At 44.9% G+C, this 19388-nt stretch overlaps 3 protein-coding genes across 4 annotated transcripts; all 3 read right to left on the bottom strand.

Moving 5' to 3' along the window:
- Positions 1 to 1129: 1129 nt before the first annotated feature.
- Positions 1130 to 4097, bottom strand: LOC131263692 (acyl-CoA-binding protein homolog). 2 transcript variants are annotated; one of them, XM_058265936.1, is made up of 3 exons: positions 4078 to 4097; positions 1524 to 1581; positions 1130 to 1430 (listed from the first exon to the last, which is right to left on the bottom strand). In XM_058265936.1, exons 2-3 carry the CDS (start codon positions 1530 to 1532, stop codon positions 1182 to 1184), a joined length of 258 nt encoding a protein of 85 aa, XP_058121919.1. In that variant the 5' UTR covers positions 1533 to 1581; positions 4078 to 4097; the 3' UTR covers positions 1130 to 1181. The 2 variants fall into 2 exon arrangements, with proteins under 2 accessions (XP_058121919.1, XP_058121920.1); XM_058265937.1 differs by lacking the exon at positions 4078 to 4097 and adding an exon at positions 1941 to 2120.
- Positions 4098 to 4747: 650 nt separating this feature from the next.
- Positions 4748 to 7108, bottom strand: LOC131263688 (Bardet-Biedl syndrome 1 protein homolog). Its single transcript, XM_058265931.1, has 4 exons — positions 7098 to 7108; positions 6698 to 6966; positions 5154 to 6628; positions 4748 to 4850 (listed from the first exon to the last, which is right to left on the bottom strand). The coding sequence occupies exons 1-4, from the start codon at positions 7106 to 7108 to the stop codon at positions 4782 to 4784; spliced, it is 1824 nt and encodes a 607-aa protein (XP_058121914.1). The 3' UTR covers positions 4748 to 4781.
- A 7316-nt stretch (positions 7109 to 14424) lies between these two features.
- On the bottom strand, positions 14425 to 15779 carry LOC131263691 (E3 ubiquitin-protein ligase RNF126-like). The gene has a single exon (XM_058265935.1). It carries the CDS (start codon positions 15741 to 15743, stop codon positions 14646 to 14648), a length of 1098 nt encoding a protein of 365 aa, XP_058121918.1. The 5' UTR covers positions 15744 to 15779; the 3' UTR covers positions 14425 to 14645.
- Positions 15780 to 19388: the final 3609 nt, after the last annotated feature.

Raw genomic sequence — 19388 nt, 5'->3', positions numbered from 1 at the left:
CCTACGGTGGGGCAAAATATCGTCGATGTTTGTTTTTGTTTCTTTTCTCAGTGAATTTCAAATGTAGAAGCGCCAAACTCACTCAGGGTGCATAAAATACGTAGCTAAACAAATATCATGCATTACTACGTCAAAATTCAACAAAAAATTTAGCTGAGTTTGTGCCCCAATGAGATACATATTTCCACATACTCTCCTACCTCTGTCGCGCTTGGCTTGCGCGATTGTTCTGCCGAAACTGGGCTACTTTTGAAACGGGACGTCGCGCTGCAGTGTGGAGCCCGAGTTACAAAACCCCGCTAGGCGATTCCGAGCAAATCGTCCTAATAAACGTTCTTAGTGAAACATCGAGCAGGTTTGCATGGTGAGTAGTACGAAGTAGAACCTGTTCGAAAACATCCTACATTTATTGCATCCCCATACAAAAAAGTAGAACGTTTCTTCGTGAACGTTTTCAGGACGATATTTCGAGCTGCGGGGCTGGCGAAGGGCTAAGGGCTAGATTAATCGTGTTGTTTGAACTTAGTTAGAAGAATAATGTCAAATATGCTGATATTCTTACGTAAATCATTCAATGAATTAAACAAATCTCATGAAAAATCGGCAAGTTAGATCTCGGACTCGTAGATCCGGATCTCAGAATGGATTTGAATCGAAAGATTCGAATTCCTGCTGGGATTCAGTTTCCCCATCACTATCAGTTTTCTTAAAAATGTTTACCTTTCGACCAAGGTTACTTGGTTGCATACACCTAGGCATTCAAAAACACGTTTTACAACCGTTATAATCTGCTTACAGTTTTACGACGAAATAATTTTTGTCCTAACTATTTTTCAAACCGATACCTACATTCCCTTGTTTCTTTCATTATTTTTTATTGTTGACTGCAAATTGGTCTGATATGTTTTCGAGTTGAATTTGGTTTCGCCGTACACATTTATTAAGCCCTGTATTTGTGATTTTTTGGTTAAATTTCCCCCAACGTCCGAGTTTTAATGTTTTCTAGCATCGTGAGCTATCAGCTGATAGTTCCAACAACTTATTCGCCAGTCGTTTTCTTAGCTAAAAGCAAGGACATACTCAACATCGATGAAAACACTTCCTCGGTTATGGCCCCATGTAACAGTAATAGCTTTAAAAAAAAGTCCTTTATATCAGCTAAGGATTGCATTTCATGACACTTAAAGATACTTCGCCGACAGCTCGTCGACCAGCTTCACGTACGCCTCCATCGCCGCATCCTTCGAGGTGCCGTTCCGGTCGGCCCAGGCTTGCCACTTTGCCTTTCCCTTTAGGTCGAACATGCCGGGCTTTTCCGTATCGTTGTCTCCGACGGTGGCTTGCTTGAAGAGCGCGTACAGTTCCAGCAGCTCGGAGTCGCTTGGTCGCTTCGTGAAGGTTTTCACCTTTTCGGCAGCTTCGTTGAATTTCTAACCAGACACAAAACGAACAAATCCGTTAGAGCAAGCGTGTTGCAACCGCTCCGAGGGCAGTCTTTCTTATCAGCACACCGAAACACCTACCTGCTCCATGGTGCTATCAAGTGATGTAATATCTGACTAGGGCTGGCTGGAAAATGGGCTACGAAAGGGGAAGCAGAAAGGCATGAGGTTTACGATAATCATTATCGATGGGGTAAAATCAACAAGTTTGCATGGGTAAAAGAAAAAGAAAACTTCCAATCGAACAAACATCTAATGAACTTTGTACCATATTGGTTGCTTATATCCTGTCCATCATAAAAAAAGCCCGGTGTTAATAATGTTCCGCGGCGTGGTCGGTGCTTGGATTTATCGCCGAATTGCTCTGGGAAGGTGGTTTGGGGTTGGTAAAGTGAAACGAGGTCGCTAACAGCAATGGCACTTCTCACGTACGTGTCGCGTTTATAATAAATCCCCCCCAATTATCGTAGTCGATAAACAATAAAATTCAAGCACTACCTTTGGCTCGACCGTCGCTGGCTTAACCTTAAACTTGCCGAGGAAGAAGAACAAACAGAAAAAACAAATGCACCTGATGGTAGCATGTACTCAAGTTGCTAGAGAGCGCACAGCTGAACATTGTCCATAAAGGTTACCATAACAAGGTTGGGTGGTTGAAGTTGATGGACGAAGCCGATGGAGCATTAAAATTTCACCTCACTTCCTCCCATTACTATACAAATAAGACCAGCACGAGCAGCACCAACTAAACAAAAAATGATGATTCAAACGAAAATAAAAAAAAAGGCAAAACGGTTTCCATGCTGGAAGGAAGAAAAGGGCGGGCAAGAGGGATCACTTTGCGTCAGCAACACTTATGAGACATCTAAATAAAGCTAAACAAAAACTCAAGAATATAAGCTCTCTTCTTGTGGTTTCTCAGGAAAGGTAGTGTGTGGTGGCATTTTTTTTAATTTTGCCATCTCAGGGACCTTTTTTTATTTATCTCGTTTAATTTTTTTTGTGTGCATTTACCCCACAATGAATTGCGTAAAATAATTACGCAATTTCAATTGCGAAGTTGTTTCAAGTTTATTCCTCTTCTTACATGTGCTTAACATACATTGGTCATTTGCGCGGAAAGACAAAAAAAAGCACGATGACGCAAGTAGATCCGCTTGGTCGCTAAACCATTCAAAACCTACCGTTGCACCATTCACCGAAAAGTGCAACTCAAATTGCAACGCGGCCCGCAACGTATCTGTTGCACCTTTTCGGCGTGTGTGTGTGAATGTATGAATTTTACTTTTCATTCGTTTTTAGTTTGTTTCCGTGCCGTTTACCAAGATGTGCAAACCAAAGTCTGTGAAAGGTGGTTTAAGTTCATCCACTGGCGCATGATCATGCTGCGATCGTGTGAATCGTTTGATAAGCCCTTAAATGTCTAGACAAACATGTTTTGTGAGGATGTTAAATACACCGTTCATTCAACAAATTTATCGGTCTACTGGGCGCTGTTTATAACCTGTTTTCGATTATTCGAACCAACGACACCCGTTGGGACTGTTGGGACTTCTTCAGTTCAACCAGAGAGGCGTATGCAAATTTTGGGATATAAAATAGCAACGGGAGAAATCCTCTCATTTCGACCATTCGTACGGCTAATCGATCTTCAGAAAGATAGATACACAGTGTTGGCAAGAAAGGTTAGTTCCCACTAGTCACGTTTCCTTTCAAAGGGAAAAAGATTGATGGGGATCATTTTGGAAGTGGACGCCAACCGACTCAGTTTAAGATTTTGTTTATGAATATTCGAAGACATTTTTCACTGCGTGCGTTGATTCTCATGTGGGTTTAATGTTTGTTTTTAAAATAATTTATCAACCCGAATTACGAATTTAGACATTTCAATCATATTCATTGAAAGGTTGAAACTTCTTGACATCAAAGAAAACCGATCGTGTACTAAGAAGATTTCGCAACAGAACACCGACCAAAGTAACTTATAATAAACGACTCCGCAGCGGATGTTAGAATGCAGCACAACGCACAAACCGGTGGTCTTGAGGCGAAAAAGAATATGTGCAACCAAACATGCACCAGAGTGTGTCCATTCGTGACCGTTTCAGTAATCGCAATTAATAATCATACGACGAAACATGGCACTGTGCGGTGCGCCAGAAAGAATGGCCTGTCTGAAGTCCACCGTGGCCAACTAAGGTTGCAAACTGTGTGTGCCGCATATGCGAAGCATGTTGTCTGCACAATGTAGTCCGTGCTAATGTGCCTTATGAGGGCCGGAGTCGCCGGACGCCTTATTACCTCACCGTTCGAAGGAAAACGCGTCCCACGGTTGCTAACGATACGAGCACGGAACACCACCGAGGCCGATAAAAATGGACCTGCAATGAAGAACTGCTACTGAATTGAAACCTTCCCTTAATACCTTCAACTGACCTTCACTAAAAACTTTGTAAACGATCGCGGTTCGATTGTGGGATCATATGAATTTTAAACACTCTGCACTTGAACGCGAATGTCAAACGGCCAAACGGTCAAATGAAACTGATAAGCAACGCGGTGACCTGATCGAACGATGAATGAACTCCCCAGTTCTACATATATTTAGTGAAGCGAACCCCTCGGTAATACGCACCTCTTTCTCAAGCGCTGGTTCGACGGTGACTGATCGCGATTCCGCGGGTAAAGTATGCGCTATGTGTCGGCGATGATTGTGGTCGTTGCGTTCCCTACTCGACGTAGTACATGTTCTCAGCGGCTCGCCGTGTGGGTGGCACGGGTGGGGGGTAGCTGGTGAGGGTCACATCATCAGCATTCGCGGGGTATGCTGCACACAAACTTGAACGAAATCATCCAACCTGACTTTCTTGGTAACCGATAACGATATTTATGACACCCTGGTTAGGATTAGTGTGCGTTTGTGGGATTGTGCAGCGCGGTAGTGATAACAGGAAACCGTCCCCGATTAGTCCGGGATGAGAGATACTTCAGATATGACTTGAGTGGACATCCATAAGTCATTGAGATTACAGACTCTGTTGGCTTTCTGTCTACCAAACCCTTCAGATTTCTTTAGAGTTGTTAAGAACTGTGCATGTGTTTTAATTTTGTTTGAGAATGAGAACGAAAGAGACGTGAAAAATAAATTGTTACAATGAGCTGCGGAAAGTTTCAAATCAAATTACATAACAACCTGATCTGGGAAACATTCAACCAATTTCTATTCCACACATTCCACGGACACACCCACATAGATCAAGCGAGCTCTAATAAAGTGTACTTTCGGCCGATGCTTTCGTGACATAATCTGGCGTCGGTCTGCACCGATTGCTCATCCCTCTAGAACGAGTTTATTATTTGCGGCTCCGGCTGCGGCATAACGACCGTCGACGCGATGAGGGGTTTGGCCTGGAATGTAGGAATGGGAAAGTGGTTATAAAGCTGTTAGACATGTAGTGTTAGACATTAGAAAATGAAGAAAATGCTTAAGTCATAAGTTTTCTTAAATGTATGCATTGCCACAGTTTTGAAATTTAAAAATGTTAAAAATTTGTAAAATTTTCTGAAAGCATAGAACTGTTGAACCAACGACCTTTTTAAACGGAGAGTCGTGATTGGTCGGCCCGAACCGGTCGAAACCGGTTCTCCGAAACGGTTCTCGTGAGTTTACAGTGTTTGTCAAGTGATTTTGAAATTGTTTCGTTTTCTTACCTGTCCCGTTTTGAAAACCAACACTTTAATGCACGAATTTTCCGGCGTCAAATCAACCGGTGGTAAACCGTCCGCCGGCTCCACCGTCACGGTCACGCGGAAATCCAATCGAATCGGTGCGCCGGGCACAAGCATCGGCAACCGTTGGTACGGTCGCTCCACGATGTAGTGACGATGATCGGCCTGTATTAGCACGTTCAAACCCGTTGCCTCCTTTCGGGTGGAAATGTTTTCAAGTATCAGAAACAGCTTAAACACTGGCCCGAGACCGAGCACTTCCGCCGCCAGCTTGAGCGGGGCCAGACCAACGTCCACCGTCGACATGTTGCTATCGGCCGAGTTGATCACATCCACCGTGGCGCGGGCCGTCGTGAGCCGCATTCGCCAAAGCTCCGACTGAAAGGAATTGTGAATGGTGGCCGCGTGTTCCTTCTCGCGGAGTGTTTGCTCCACAAAAATTTTGGTCTTCTTCGGTATTTGCAGGTTTCCGGGTGGCTCATCAGCCTCTTCGGTTGCGCTCTTCGTGTCGTAGATGTTCTCGGTCGTCACGAACGCGGCCGTCCGTTTGAGGATCTTTACTATTAGTGAACCATCGATGGTGACCAGTATGAGCACGTGCTCCTCCTGCCCGAGTCGGCCGAACGTTAGCGCCGAGACGGACTCCGGTGCGTAGAACTGATCCACGAGCTTCTTCTGGCTGTAGAACTGCACCAGTCCACCCTTCAACCCCACGCACACGAGGTTGATACCGAGATGCGGTAGACACACCGGTGTCATGCAGACGGCCGGCTGTGGCAGCCTCACCGTCCACAGCTTCTTTCCCTTCTTCGAGTAGCACAGCAGCGACTGGTTCATACAAACGACGACGATCGTCTGATCGATCGGAAGCAGTGAAAGACCGGCTGCCGGTGCCTCGAGCTTCACGATATGTTGCCCTGCGAGCCACCCTTTGCGCAGTAAGTACAGCGAACCCTCGCGGGTTGCTATCACCACCCGATAGTCGACGTCGTATTGACCGCTGGCGGAGATCATGCTGGGCGTGCCCTGGAATGGGCCAACTTTCGCCTGCGCCAGCACGACAAAGGCTTGCGTGTCGAGGAGGAGCAGCTCGCCGGACTCGGTGGCCAGTATGAGACAGGATGCGGCTTTCGGATCGGTCGACGCCTTCTTGATGCTCGTCATGGCGGTGACGATGGAGAGCCGTTCCAGCTTCCGCTCGGCGTTCGCCTTTATGTAGCCACCGCGTTCACTCTCCGGCAGACCTAGCAGTTCCTGCGTCTGCAGTGTCATTTGCGTGGGTTCGATGGAGCGTAAACTGTCGATCAGTGCGTCGAGCGCATCCCCTCGCTCGATCGGAAGCTTCTTCCACACGTCAATCTCCAGCGGTTCCACGGTCATGCTTGGGATGGTGTACTTGTAGTAAGGCTTCATATTGCGATAGAAGAGAACGGACGACTCCACCGCCACGGCAATTACTGAAAATGGAAGCGAAGTGTCTTTGAGCAAAACATCGTCGGGAGATTCCCGCAAACTACAAAACTTACTAGGTGTACGGGGCTCCTGATCGTTGATGTAGAGACTCTCGACGGCACAGGGAATGCCCGGAAGGTGTTGCTCGCTGACCAGATTAGTTCCCTTGTACACCTTCAGCTTCGGTTTGACATCAAAATCGAACATCGGCACATCGACGATGACCAGCTGGTAGTAGTGATCGTTCTTCAGATCGCACAGCGTCATACAGGCCGGAAGGGTATGCAAGGCTGCCGTGCCGTCGCACTGGGCGTCCAGCCACTTGTCGGTGGGTTTCGTTTTGCTGAGGATGAAAACCCAGATGGAAAGTGTTTATTAAAAATTACCCCAATCGGATCGGGTGAGGAGGATGCGGTTGTTATAGCATTACCAATCCCGAACCCCTAGGGGATGGGCTTTTCGCCGACAACTTACCAGAGAAACATCCCGACCGGAACCGATTCGATCAGTGCCAATCTAAATAAAACCACAACTTAGCGACTACCGAAACCAATAGAATTGACCTCAAAACACCTCCGACCGACAACTGGCGGATTTTTCCGAGTAAGCTGATTGTTTGTGGTTGGGAGGAAACCATTCCGTTGCTAGGGACAATGCCGTCAACATACACCTCAGGTTGACCGTTTTACCGACACCTGTTGATGCGGCTTGGAGTATGGAATTTCCGCGGTTATATTTCGATCAACGCAGGCGCAGTAATTTCCCGGTTACCATTGGCAACGGAACATGGTCAACGGAAACAACACACGTGACTTTGCGGAGCATCGCTGGCGCAGGCGCTACAGTTACGTTTTCCCGCGGTGGAGGTGATGATGGCCTTCCCCAACAAAAGTTCGTCACGGAACCAACGTAATGTACCGTTTTTCGGAGTGAACGATCTTCAACCGTGTTTCGGATTCCCGATTCGCCACACTTTTTGATCCTCGTGGTTCCCCATCCGGCCATCTGGTTTCTTGGTATCGGTTGACTCCCCGGGGCTGGTGATGGGAATGCAAACGAAAAGAAAATTTCCTTCAAGGTACGTCCCGGTGTTATTAGCTAGCACAGCGTGGAATAAGGGATACGTCCCGCTAATGGTCGATTATTTATGCTTATGGCAGAGTCGAACCCTTTCGCCGGCGTGAACAACCGATCGATTAATCAATGGTTCAAGCCAATGCAAACCCACCACCAGCGTGCAAGTCAACTTTCAGTCGCGCGGAGACAGGTTTTCCATTTCCTCCTCCTCCGGGAAATCTCGGTCAGTAGTGGATGTCGCAGTGTCGAGTGTCGCGATTGCGCCCACCAGATCAGTAGGTAGGTGGAAAGTGTGAAAGCCCTGTTCGAAGGTGGAAAATGTGGAAATAGTCGCGTTCGACATGCCCCGCGCGAGGGGATGGAAATATTATTTTTAAAACACGAAAGCGAAAAGCCAACCGGAGTCGGGCTCGAGCCCGTGAAGTTTGCTCAGTTGATTTGCAAGTTTGCAAGTGTACATTTTGCCACACTTTTACCTCAACAATCCGTCACTCGATGGAGGATGTTCGCTGTTCGCTCCTCTATCGCAGCAGCTTTCGGTCGATGTGGATGGTATATTTTCCTACCTCGATGTTATTAGCCATGCAGCGGATAATTAAAAGCCGTTCCTCACGGGAAGACGGGTATTCGATCGATGGAAAAGCTAGTTTATGATATCTCGGTGAGATTGGGTCGACAAGGCTGTCGTACATGTGATGACACATATTAGCCGCTAATGAAAGATGGTGTACCGTGGTGAGATCCATGCAAACAACCTTCCTCGTTTAGCTAGTGTCGTAGGAACAGACCGGAAAAACGTTTTACGGTCGTTGCACTTGTTGTAAATGGCGCCCGTATACATATTTGCTCAAGTAAATTGTTTTGGTTCGATACATTATAAGTACAAAGGATTAATACATCAAAACTCGAGAGAGACTACCTCAAATCAGTATCCAGATAGTGCAGCTTACGAGGAAGAAAATCTCGAGAGTTCATGAGATAAGCGTTTGCACCGTCTATTGCCGTTAGACACCCCTTTGGTCCGGGATAAGGCTTCATCCAAACGGTGGCTTTTAACCTTCTCAAGTGTCTGACCTTGTGGCGAACAGTTGGCATTGGGAGGGGGGGGGGGGGGGGGGAAACCACTCCAACTGAAGAAAGCGGCATGGGACACACCTTCCATTAAATCGCCGCCCTTCCCTGGCCGGTTCCCGCCAAGGAAGTACCGGAAGATAGTGAAAGTGGCAAGGGCTTCTTCGGCATGACTGCGTGAGTTGTGAAACGGGTTATTCCTTCTTTCTCTAGTTCATTGTTACTTGCGACTGTGCAGCGGGAAACGGTAATTTTTCGGTAGACCTCACTTATAACTGCCACCGCATTATTATTGGGTAGCTTGGGTGCCATTTAGCAACGCTTCATTAAGTCTGGGAGGTCTTTGGTCGCATCGCCCGGTGGTCAAGGGTTGATCGCGATACACAACGATCCCAAAAGGAATTGCAGTCGGTTGGAGGTAGTTTCGCTTAAGACTAATTAACGGACAGTTTTCCACCAAACCCCAAAGTATGTGTTGAATAATCTTCAAGGGGTGCGTCCGTCTTTAAGTTCGTTTCGACTCTCTACTACGTGACGTAGTTCGCGTTCAGATGAACCATTTCATTTCTTACTCGATCGTTGAGATCATTCCGCAGATCTCCGTTAGAGATTGGTGGAACCTTATGTACCACTTCTTAGTGTCTCCGCTCCATTGGTTCTTAGTTGGTGGTAGTGGTGGTGTGGAGTCAACGTCCTTCGAGATTGCCGCCACAAGAGAAAGGGAGGCAGCGACGAGAACGTGAGATTTCTATTCAAATTAATACACACCCCGGATACCCCACCCCCCTGCACCTTTCTACTCCACAGTTCCGGTTGTGGTCCTCAAGATCGAGACGCAAATTGCGTCCCACTTTAGCACGTCCGCGTTGGCGAGGGTTTGTTTGCCCCTTCCCGGGGTAGCAAGGGTGGGGTGGGGGGAAACGGGTGACTCCTATTGCGCACCCCCACCAAAGAAAAAAAAAACCATCAGCAAGCAGAAAAGGAGAGACACGCGCGGGGGTGGATCTAGCGACTCGGTGATCCATTCGACGGGTTTACCCGTGTGGCAAGCGGGTCTTTTTCGGGGGTTTGGCGTTTTTAATTTGGATTTTTATTTTCTTATTTTCATTCGCGATCTCTGTAGTGTTCGAGATTTATGGGTGAAGTCTGTTCTCGAAGACACACTGCCACAGTATTACACTGTAAAAGATATAGACGCTGAAGATGGTCAAAAATTATTTGGAAGAGGTTCCTGACCGTTTGGGGGGCTCCATTCTCACGAGGCTTATTGAGGTTGACATCAGTTGGTTACAGTTTTCGACAGCTTGAAGTTCAGGTTAGGTTTGGCTGATGCTAAATTACGGACATCTAAGTTTTTTTTTTAATTTTCTAGCTATCAGACAATGAGTAGACCTATAATTTAATTTCTTTTTATAACAGAATACTTAAAGTTAAATATAACTTTAGCATAAATTTCTGGTTGTACTATTATCCAAACAGTTGATCGATAGTGCGGTGCTAAGAAAGTTTCCTCTTAGAATACCAACTTGGACGTCCTGTTCGACGTTGTAGAATGTAGTTACCATGCATACCAAGACCAACGACGGCAAGTTTGCCGCAAGGTCAACCTAGACCTAGAGTTGTCGAAGTGGTTCGGTGCAAGCTGGCTCTCCATTCAGCCGTAGTTTCCGACCTCTTGCAGCCTCCAACACTCGATCGTGTCGATCCGACAGCATTCCGTTTCGCTGCCGTCTCCCGCTGCTTTCCCTCCTCGCAGACGTTGATCGTTGTTGTCGAAGCCCAAACAATGCGTGGTTCCGCTGGTTCTGAGCCTGTGGGGTTTTTTGTCTCCATTTTGAACTCGCTAACTGCATCTTGCAAGAAAAGGTGGTCATCAAAGAAAGATAGACAGGGAGCCGTCGCAAGAAAGAGAAGCGAAAACCCGCCAGCACGCGCAATAAGCTCCGCGGCATGCGGCGCAAACGCCTCAGCTCGCCAGTTTGTTGGAACACGCGAAACCGCTCGGATCGATTAATCGTTACGACCGGTAAGGAGGAAGTTTAATGTTTATATAGTTTTTTTTTTCGTTCTTACGGTGAGCCAACACGTTTGTGCGTAAAGTTTGTGCTTTGTGTATAATGCTACTGATAAAAAATGTGACGATGCCAGATAAAGGTGGTTAGAGCAAACGATTTCTATTCCAATTCAAATCATGCTGTGAGCAATGTTTAACCAAGAGCAGCGTGAAAAGGGGGGCTTTGAGCGTGGAGAGAGTGGATACCCTAAAACGTTGTGAAAATCGACTTTAAAGGGAAAGGTCGTTCAGGCAAGCAGTGATACCTACAACCACCATCCAACCATGGATCGAAAATAATGTTTACCTTTAAAACTACAGCTTAAATAACTGTTGATTTTTGTTCAACCATTCATTTATAAACTGTTTTTGAATATTTTTTGAGCAATGATCACATCGTATCGAAGACGAAATAAGACTGGAAAGTGCACAGTTGAAGCTTCGAACGACTGACGATGGAGTACGCCAAAAAGTTCGGCTTGGGAAAGTCATATCCAGTTTCGGCATCAGAGGGTTTTTTTCCTTTTTCTCGATGGTCCGAAAACTTCGAAACCAGGAAAGAGGAATAATCCCAAAGGAAAGAAATAAAACAATAATGTGGGATGCACGATGGGTGAGAAACTGCTTATGCTGTGGCCATTATAGTCAACCACGGAGAAAAGAAGTTATGGTTCGGAAAAGTGAGCTTCGTTTATGCATTTCAACTTTCAGTCCAGTCGAATGATTCCGCCGACGACAGTGCACCAAGAGGTTTTCTGTTCCGTTTCCCGCTTCTCGAATCGGTCAATAACACGAGGTAGCTTCGAGGTTCCCATAAAAATTCCTATCGAAAACAAATGACCCCCCCCTCGGACAGAGTTCGGCTGACCGCAGTATTTTAGGTTAGAATCAGCTGAAACCTGTGCATGTTTGTGGTATAACGGTTAGCAACCACGTGGTTCGGTGCTCTACCTTCCAGTTTATCAACTCCAAACGAATGTCCCACGGACGAAATTGTGTCTCAAAATGCTTGGTGATGTTTTACAAAATTGTTAAAGCTCGAATGTTGGAGTATGATCAACGGTAAACAACAGTAACGTAGTGAAAAAGAGAAACGTTGAAATGCCATCGTCGCGATAAGCGTGTGAAATTGTTGATCATACTATGCCGTAGTTACATTGTTTGCTAAAGTCATCTTCTTGGCACGCTGCTCATTACTAACCGAGTGCAAAGGGCCCTACACCACTTTGGCGCATTGCCGTAAGGCACGTCGTTACTTTGATGGTAAGGAACTTTAACATTTTTATTTGGAAGTTGAAATACTCAGTATTGCTAAATGAAGAAACATGATTTGAATTCTTGCTAACATAAATACAGGCTGGCGCTATCTTATCTCATGCAAAAACGAGTTACTTTCGACATGCTATGCAAACGTTCGTCTTGAGAATGTGATCGATATTTTATTATCAAGAACAAACAATGCAATAAAATCCCGAGTTTGTAGCAATGTGTTTTGTTACTTTTCAGCAAAGCGGTAATTCGCTAGCTTTCTTCATATTCAATTCCACAGACATTATGGCTTTTGCCAATGTCTGCCCTTTTAACTGGTTCCCATTTGTGGGGGATTTCACCTCAGATCGGTCACCGTATGCTAGGATGTACACGTTGGTTACGATCATCACTTGCCAAGAGGACGGTGAGTCATCAGTCTCCAACTGGACGATGGTTGTTTAAAAGCTTTCTTTATGACGCACCTTTAGAATGCACACGCTGGACTTCCGATGCAACCGGCCCCGACAAGGTACAAAGAAAACCGATAAGAAGATCAAACCAGTTCCACTGAGCGAATGGACCGACGATGGTATATTTTTCTTTCCGGAACGTCCCTCATCCCGTCAACTGTGCTTTGGACGATGGTTCTAGTGGAGGGAAAAAGGAGTTTAGCATGAATCAATCGTGATCTTGGACGGTGTGCGAAGCTGTGATCGTGGCTGTGATTCTATATCTTTTCGTAATGCGGTAGGAATGCACAGCCCTCTTCGATGTACGTGCAGTATCGTGTGTTATCCGTACCGGCATGTGTAGCCCAAACACGCGGCTCATATGAAGCACAGTTGTAGATGAATCAAGTTGTAACGAGGCGGTTGTCCGAGCGGGCGCGAAGGTGAACCCGACCGAGTGCGTCGTCGTTTCTCACGCGAGAATTTTCGCCGGATTTGGAAGTCCGTCGATTTCGCGTATCAACGTGTTCGGCCCGTGTTGTGACGTGCCAACAACGGTGCAAACAACGTGTGATACGGAGATCTGAAGTTAGGGCAAGTCGAGAACCCGGTCCGCAGCGTGACGTGCCGCTGAACGGAGAGGTGTTCCGCGAGTTATCCTAACTCTTTTGGACGAGGAATTGGGGTGCCTTAGTATGACCGGTCCGAGTCGTGACGTGCCGACAACGGAGAGGACCACGCAGAAAGCGGGAAACTTGTCGAATTTTCCAAAGTTCCGTCCGAGCCGTGACGTGCCGACATCGGAGAGAAGCCTTCGGAGTTTTCTCTAAGTTTTTTAGGAAGGTTCTTACGAGAAGCCGGTCTGCAGCGTGACGTGCCGCTGAACAGAGCAGAATCTAGCGTAAGCTTGGAAGGGTTTCAGGGTATTTCGGATTTTCGGTGCTTGGAGTAAAGAATTTCGGGTACTTTACTCGTAGGTGTCCTGGTGAAAATAACTCGTTTATTCAAAGTTTTGAGCGTTTATATACTAAAATGCTCCTTATATTCTAATGAACGTAAGCGAGATAGAGGATCTCGCTCTAACATGCGAGATTTCCTGGTACGGTTCGATCCTCGTTACGCGATCTTCTATTCTGCTCTTTCCGCGTGGAAAGCGTGACCTAGATTTTATCTTGTTTACTTAGGTCTTTCTAGAATCCTTGCGAGTTTCGATGTTTATGATCTTAGTTTGATCTCGCTTTCGAACGCATCGTTGCGTGGGTCTTATCTTCGTTTCATTTCGTTAGTCGACCACACGCATCGCCTAAACCTCTTGGTACCGACGCGTCGTGTCCTTTCATTATTGTGTTTATTTAGGATCACGATCGCGAACGTACCGAGAGTTTACATAAAGGATCTAAGCCTAGCGAAGTTTACGGGCGGTCCCGTTGGTACCGCGTTATCGGCTATCGCCGGTTATCCTTATTCTCGTATCCTTCGCGCTGTCCTAAACTAACGGGCGTTGGAAATACGATCTTTATCGTTGTAGATTTTAGTTAAGCGCGCAAGTTCTTCCGAAGGTTCCCTATCGTAAAACATAAAAAATATGTTTCCGGCGCGATTTTCTGCGCCTGGCGATCTCGTCGCACTTTAAAGGGGGTATTCTACCTACATTCCTTCAAATTTAATTTCTTGCATAATTCGGTTAAGCGAAATCCTAAAAAATGAACGAAACATATCGTCCGTTCGTAACACAAGTGATCCGAAGGTTGATACTCTGCGGCTGATAGATTACTACCATTCCTCTTTCTCAAACGCACGGACTGCCTCGCGGTGAGCTATAAACAAGAACGCAATTTTACGCACGGAAATCTTTCGTTGTTGAAAAATTAGAAAATGAAAACATATAGATTATTAAGTTACGTCATCAAGTTTATTATTTTATTCGTCTACTCTTTACTAGAGTCTTGAGCGTCTTTGATCACATTCAAAAGATTAGATTACATTAGATTCGATAACTTGATACATTTTTCCATTGTTGCATTACTTATAACATACTAAGTTCATAAGATGTGTAATAATAGTTCATATAAATACATACAAAATTAATGCTTAACTGGCACATAAATGGCTTTTTTGATACTACGATTCGTTAAGTGGCAGGTAGAGCGGGTGCGTCTGATTAGCTCTTGTGATACTACGGTTGCAGATGGGACATTTTTTTGACATCCTCAGAGCAGTGCGGAGACAAAGCTCACAAAAGACGTGCCCGCAAATGGTGGATAGCAGCTTACGTTGAAACAGAGATTCATAGCAAATAGGACATGCAACTTTTGTGTCGTCTGAATTCACGCTGGAAGGTTGAGGCTGATTTGTACTTTTTGAAGGATCTGGAGGTGGAGGATTCCATAATCGAATACGGCCATTCAGCCGACTTCGCACAACTGGACGTGTGTTCCCCGGAGAATCCAATGTGTGTATCGTTCCGGAATTGGATGTTTGAGTAAAAGGGGCATTTCTATTTCTAACAGAAGATGTTCGCAAATCGATTACTATGTTTGTGCTCTGCGAAGGCGGACGCGATGTGGAAGTGCTGTAAGTTATGTGCATCAGTGGCTGTGCTGCTACAGTAGAGCGGCTGGTGGATGGACTTTCTTCATCCGACGATAATTCAATGATATCCGCAGTAGGAAATCGATTAGAGTACGTTGGTAGACTATCGGAAAGGTCGATCACTTCTTCCGACCGTAGTTGGCGAGGCAGAGGTACAATTTCCGGCAAGATCACAGATTGAGTGCCAAGGTCTTCAACTGACACCACCTCGTCTGAGTCACCGGTCGCATTATCGCTTGTAGACGGCTGTCCTGCAGCGTAATCTTCCGACCGTAGTTGGCGAGGGAGGGGACCATTTTCTGGCACAGTGACGGATTGGCTGCTAAGCTCTTCTACTGACACCGCCTCGTCGGCGCTTCCGCTTGTAGATAGCTGCCCTGCAGCATAATCGATGTCCAATTCAATCGTAGCGTCGCTGCTATTATCACTTTGCATCCCATCGCGGGATTGCTCTGCATTCGCTTCGTGTACTGGCGACACCATGTTGCTGCTGTTTCGACTTCTGGCCGAGTTTGTGCTGGAGCGACGAACAAGGATTCGCTCGAGGCAAGAGTCCACCTCTTCAATAACGTTCAGCATGCTCGCCTCTAGATTCCCTGGAATGTCCGGCCCGAGAGAACCTTCCATTTCTAGCAAACAGTTAATATTTCACGGCACAAAACAATCACGTAGCGGCGCTTTGAGGCACAATGGTCAAATAAATTGCGAACCATATTTACTTGACGTTTGTTTTGACAATTGTTGACATCAACAAGCTTCACAAACCTTGGGCACAATTTGAAATAATGGGAGAAACAGTTAATTTGATAAAAACTTTTTAGTGTCGCGGTAAAATTTTAGCAAAATATCCCTCAAATGAAAGGCAAACAATTCCAACAAAGTTTTTTCCTCAATTCTTAGTGTTTGAAACAAATATTTGAATGGTACGTGGGTACAGAAACCTTGGTTGTTATGTTCCGTTGAAATAACATATTTGTTAATAACATTGTGATCGCTGAACCGATTTGAACATGAGACCCCTCAAATGAAAGGTCTTTCGAAGACGCGCAACTTTGTGCAACAAAAGATCGTTTCGTTTGTTTCCAGTTTTTGAGAAAATTATTTATGTGCACTAGGCACAAGAAACAACAGGTTCGTTCCATTTTGATAAAAGAACCTGTACCGTTCGGACCTAGTTCCTTTCCCCAGTGAACCCATCCGGTTTTGTTTTCACAGTTGAGGTTGTGATTTGATGAAGCAATTGTAAATAAAATAAAACCGAAATTGCAACGGTTGTTTTGGTAGTAGGTTCTTTTTGGTAAGGTGTTTATCATAATTTCCAACATTTAACACACATTTCACACATTTTCTTCATTGCATTAGTAGATTACACAACATCGCCCTGGCCGGTAGTTGTATGAGTCATTCTGTTGGTCAACATCGCCAAATGAGCTGACGAGTAAATGTGGAAACCGGAGCTTCAATTTACCATTTTTTCTGCCAACGATTGCATAAACGCAGCTGGAATGAGGAATTCCACGCCGCTCCAGACGACATAGCTAACGGACACAATCTCATCGCTCTGACGACCATTTGGGGAAATAAAACGAGTTTGAAAAATCTTGTGAGTTGAAATGCACGCTCCGCGTAGTGCACAGCACATCGCGATTGATCACTATCTTGTTAATGGTGAAAATCAAGAGGAAAATTGTTAAACTTTTCCCGCCCAATTTCTCTCGCTCTTCCCACTGGCGACGTTGTTCTGGTTCCGTTCGGGAAAACTGCAACTGGAAAATCACCCCTTGTGGACGTTGTTTCCATGGTATGTGTAACCACTCTGCACATTGTTGTTCGAAAACAGAAGATAAACAATTGCGGGAAACTACCCCATACGGCTGTAGCAAACAATGAAAATGCACAAAAACCGGCGGGACATTATGCTTTCGCATGGTGTCTTGAGTTAGCGTGAAGTGAAACTAACTCGAAGGTTGCTGGCAGTTTGGTGAGCCATACATGGTTGTATGTGAGCTCACATTGTCTTTAATTTACCCCGAAAAATCGTCCGTCGTTTGAATGGATGCTGTAGTTTGAGAACAACATTTTTAATTTTATTTCACTTCGAACTCTTTCTCAATTTCTTTGGTAATATCTGCAACTGTTCTACCTTGCAGATTTTAAAATAAACCAGCGACCGTTTTTTCGCTTTTCGGGTACTCGCAAACCAGGAAGCGGATTTGAGATCTGTTTGTCTATTTTTTCAATCACCACATTAACGTATTGTGGCAAACGAATCAATTATTGCTTATGCTGCTCCTTTTGGATGAAGAACAATTATTATAATTATAATAAATTATAAATTCAAAGCAGCGCAAAGAGACTATTCGCAATCAACTTGTTTTGACATAATTAAATCAACATACTTTTCAGATTATGCGATTCAAGTAACTTCGATAATATTAAATTGTGGATAAAATAAAATGTCAAATTCCGATAGAAATCAGCTGGAATATTCTTATTCTTAACACGATCTATATGTTTCTCTCCTCATCCACTATTGCAGGGGGTAGCTCGCCTCGCCAGCTTTGGCAGATCGCAAAACCCGCGGTACGATCTTGGACGTCGTCATCATTTTCATCGCGACCGTCGCCGACACCGGTCCTGAACATGAGGAGGTAGTTTTCTTGGCCTTTTTCAGCGATCCTCTCTCTTTCTTGCTCGCCAAATTGCCAAAAACCAGTTTGTGGACGTGTTTATTCAAATCATAAGTTTTTAGTGAAACTAGTCCGCTCAAAAAAGTGACAAAAGGAAGAAGATTCATACCTTCGTTGCTTCGAAGAGTGTGCGGTGTGTTCTAGAGTGCAAATTTTGGGTATCATAAAAAAACGTGTGTGCTACTTGTTTGCCGGTGAATACAAAAAATATTACGAAATCAAATGTCGGCTTGCGTTGGCCGAGTGAAAATTCCAAACAAGTGTTATAATATTAGTGCAAGTGCAACCAGGAGAGCATGGTAGAACTGTTCTACCAGACTGTGATGTGTGATGTGATGAAGTGAAGTGATCTTTAAATTGTTTACCTATTTTTCTTTCTTATTCAGTGACTAAACTAAACAAATATAATATCTGCTAAGTGAAGCAATGTATTTATAATTGATACTGTTTAAAAGTGAACATACATCAACGTCAAAAGTGTAGTGAGAAACTGCTGTGTGCTAAATCATCCGAAAATTAGATACGAAAAATTGATCAACATCATAACACCGAAAATTTCAAACTCAAAATGGGGTAAGTATGTTTATCTAATTTTCATCACACCAATTGATTGTCTGGAAATTGATGATCAAGTGGTTCTCTGGTTGAAATGGAAAGAAACTATTGGGTTCTTTTCTGAAAACTTTGCTGACAAATGTGTCGCTATCTTTCAACTCTCAATGCATCGAAAGAGGTAATCTTAAATGGAAAGAGTGAAGGCTATGTGTCGAAGCGGTTGTGTTGCCTGCAGCATTCGGAAAAAATCTACAGCATATCTTTAAAGGCTATGTTTCCCTCCCATATCGATACAAGTTGTTCCCAAACGCGTTGACGATCAACCTTCAAATAAATCGACTGTGAGTCGGTGATTGACACGACTTTGAGCTAGATTACGATTAGAGTAATAGCCTCTGTTCGCTCGATAGTGTTTTTATATGGATTCTGATTTTAGTTTCACGAGACGCCCCAGAAAATGGCTTGGATAATTATTCTTGAGCACCTTGACAGCCAAAGCAATAGAAGTCGCTACGAATGGAATAGTTTCTTCTCGAGTGACTCAGAAGGTTACTGGCATGGCTAATGGAGCCTCGAGAATATTTTCAATTTGGGCTGATATTTGAACATCGTGTTCAATGAATCCGGTGTTTGATCGGTGCTGAGAATACTAAAACGTAACCTACTTCTTGAGGTACGATCGTCTTACGTAAATAACGCAACGGGTTTGTCTTCTTTCTCAGACAACTTTCTATGCAAATTAGTGCGATCTTCTTTCCTACTTCTGCAACCTGAAAAAGAATGACACTGTTGTGTATAAAACACGAAGATCTGTAGAATTACGGAAATTAGAAACGACCAACTTGCTTCTACGAGAGTCTGGAAAGATTGTCCACGCGCTCTAATGGAGAAATTCGACGATCGCTTGCTTCCTACCACGATCGAGGCCCACCTACGACTTTGTGCTAATAAGACGGCACCACCAAAATAAACCTGTTTCTCCAAAACGGATTCGGGGCACGTCCCCCACCGGGATGGTCGGACGGTT

The sequence above is a fragment of the Anopheles coustani genome, chromosome 2 (genome assembly GCF_943734705.1).
Source record: "Anopheles coustani chromosome 2, idAnoCousDA_361_x.2, whole genome shotgun sequence".
Lineage (NCBI taxonomy): Eukaryota > Metazoa > Arthropoda > Insecta > Diptera > Culicidae > Anopheles > Anopheles coustani.
The sequence above is the reverse complement of the archived record's forward strand: the minus strand, read 5'-3'. Positions and strand labels throughout refer to the sequence as shown.

Excerpts from the sequence above, each read along its gene's own strand:
- LOC131263688 (XM_058265931.1), bottom strand. Across the intron at positions 6,629-6,697 it reads TCAGGAGCCCCGTACACCTA|TAATTGCCGTGGCGGTGGAG; the intron begins GTAAGTTTTGTA and ends TTCCATTTTCAG. Across the intron at positions 4,851-5,153 it reads TGGTTTTCAAAACGGGACAG|GCCAAACCCCTCATCGCGTC; the intron begins GTAAGAAAACGA and ends CCTACATTCCAG.
- LOC131263691 (XM_058265935.1), bottom strand. The coding sequence starts at position 15,743 with ATGGAAGGTTCTCTCGGGCCGGACATTCCAGGGAATCTAGAGGCGAGC.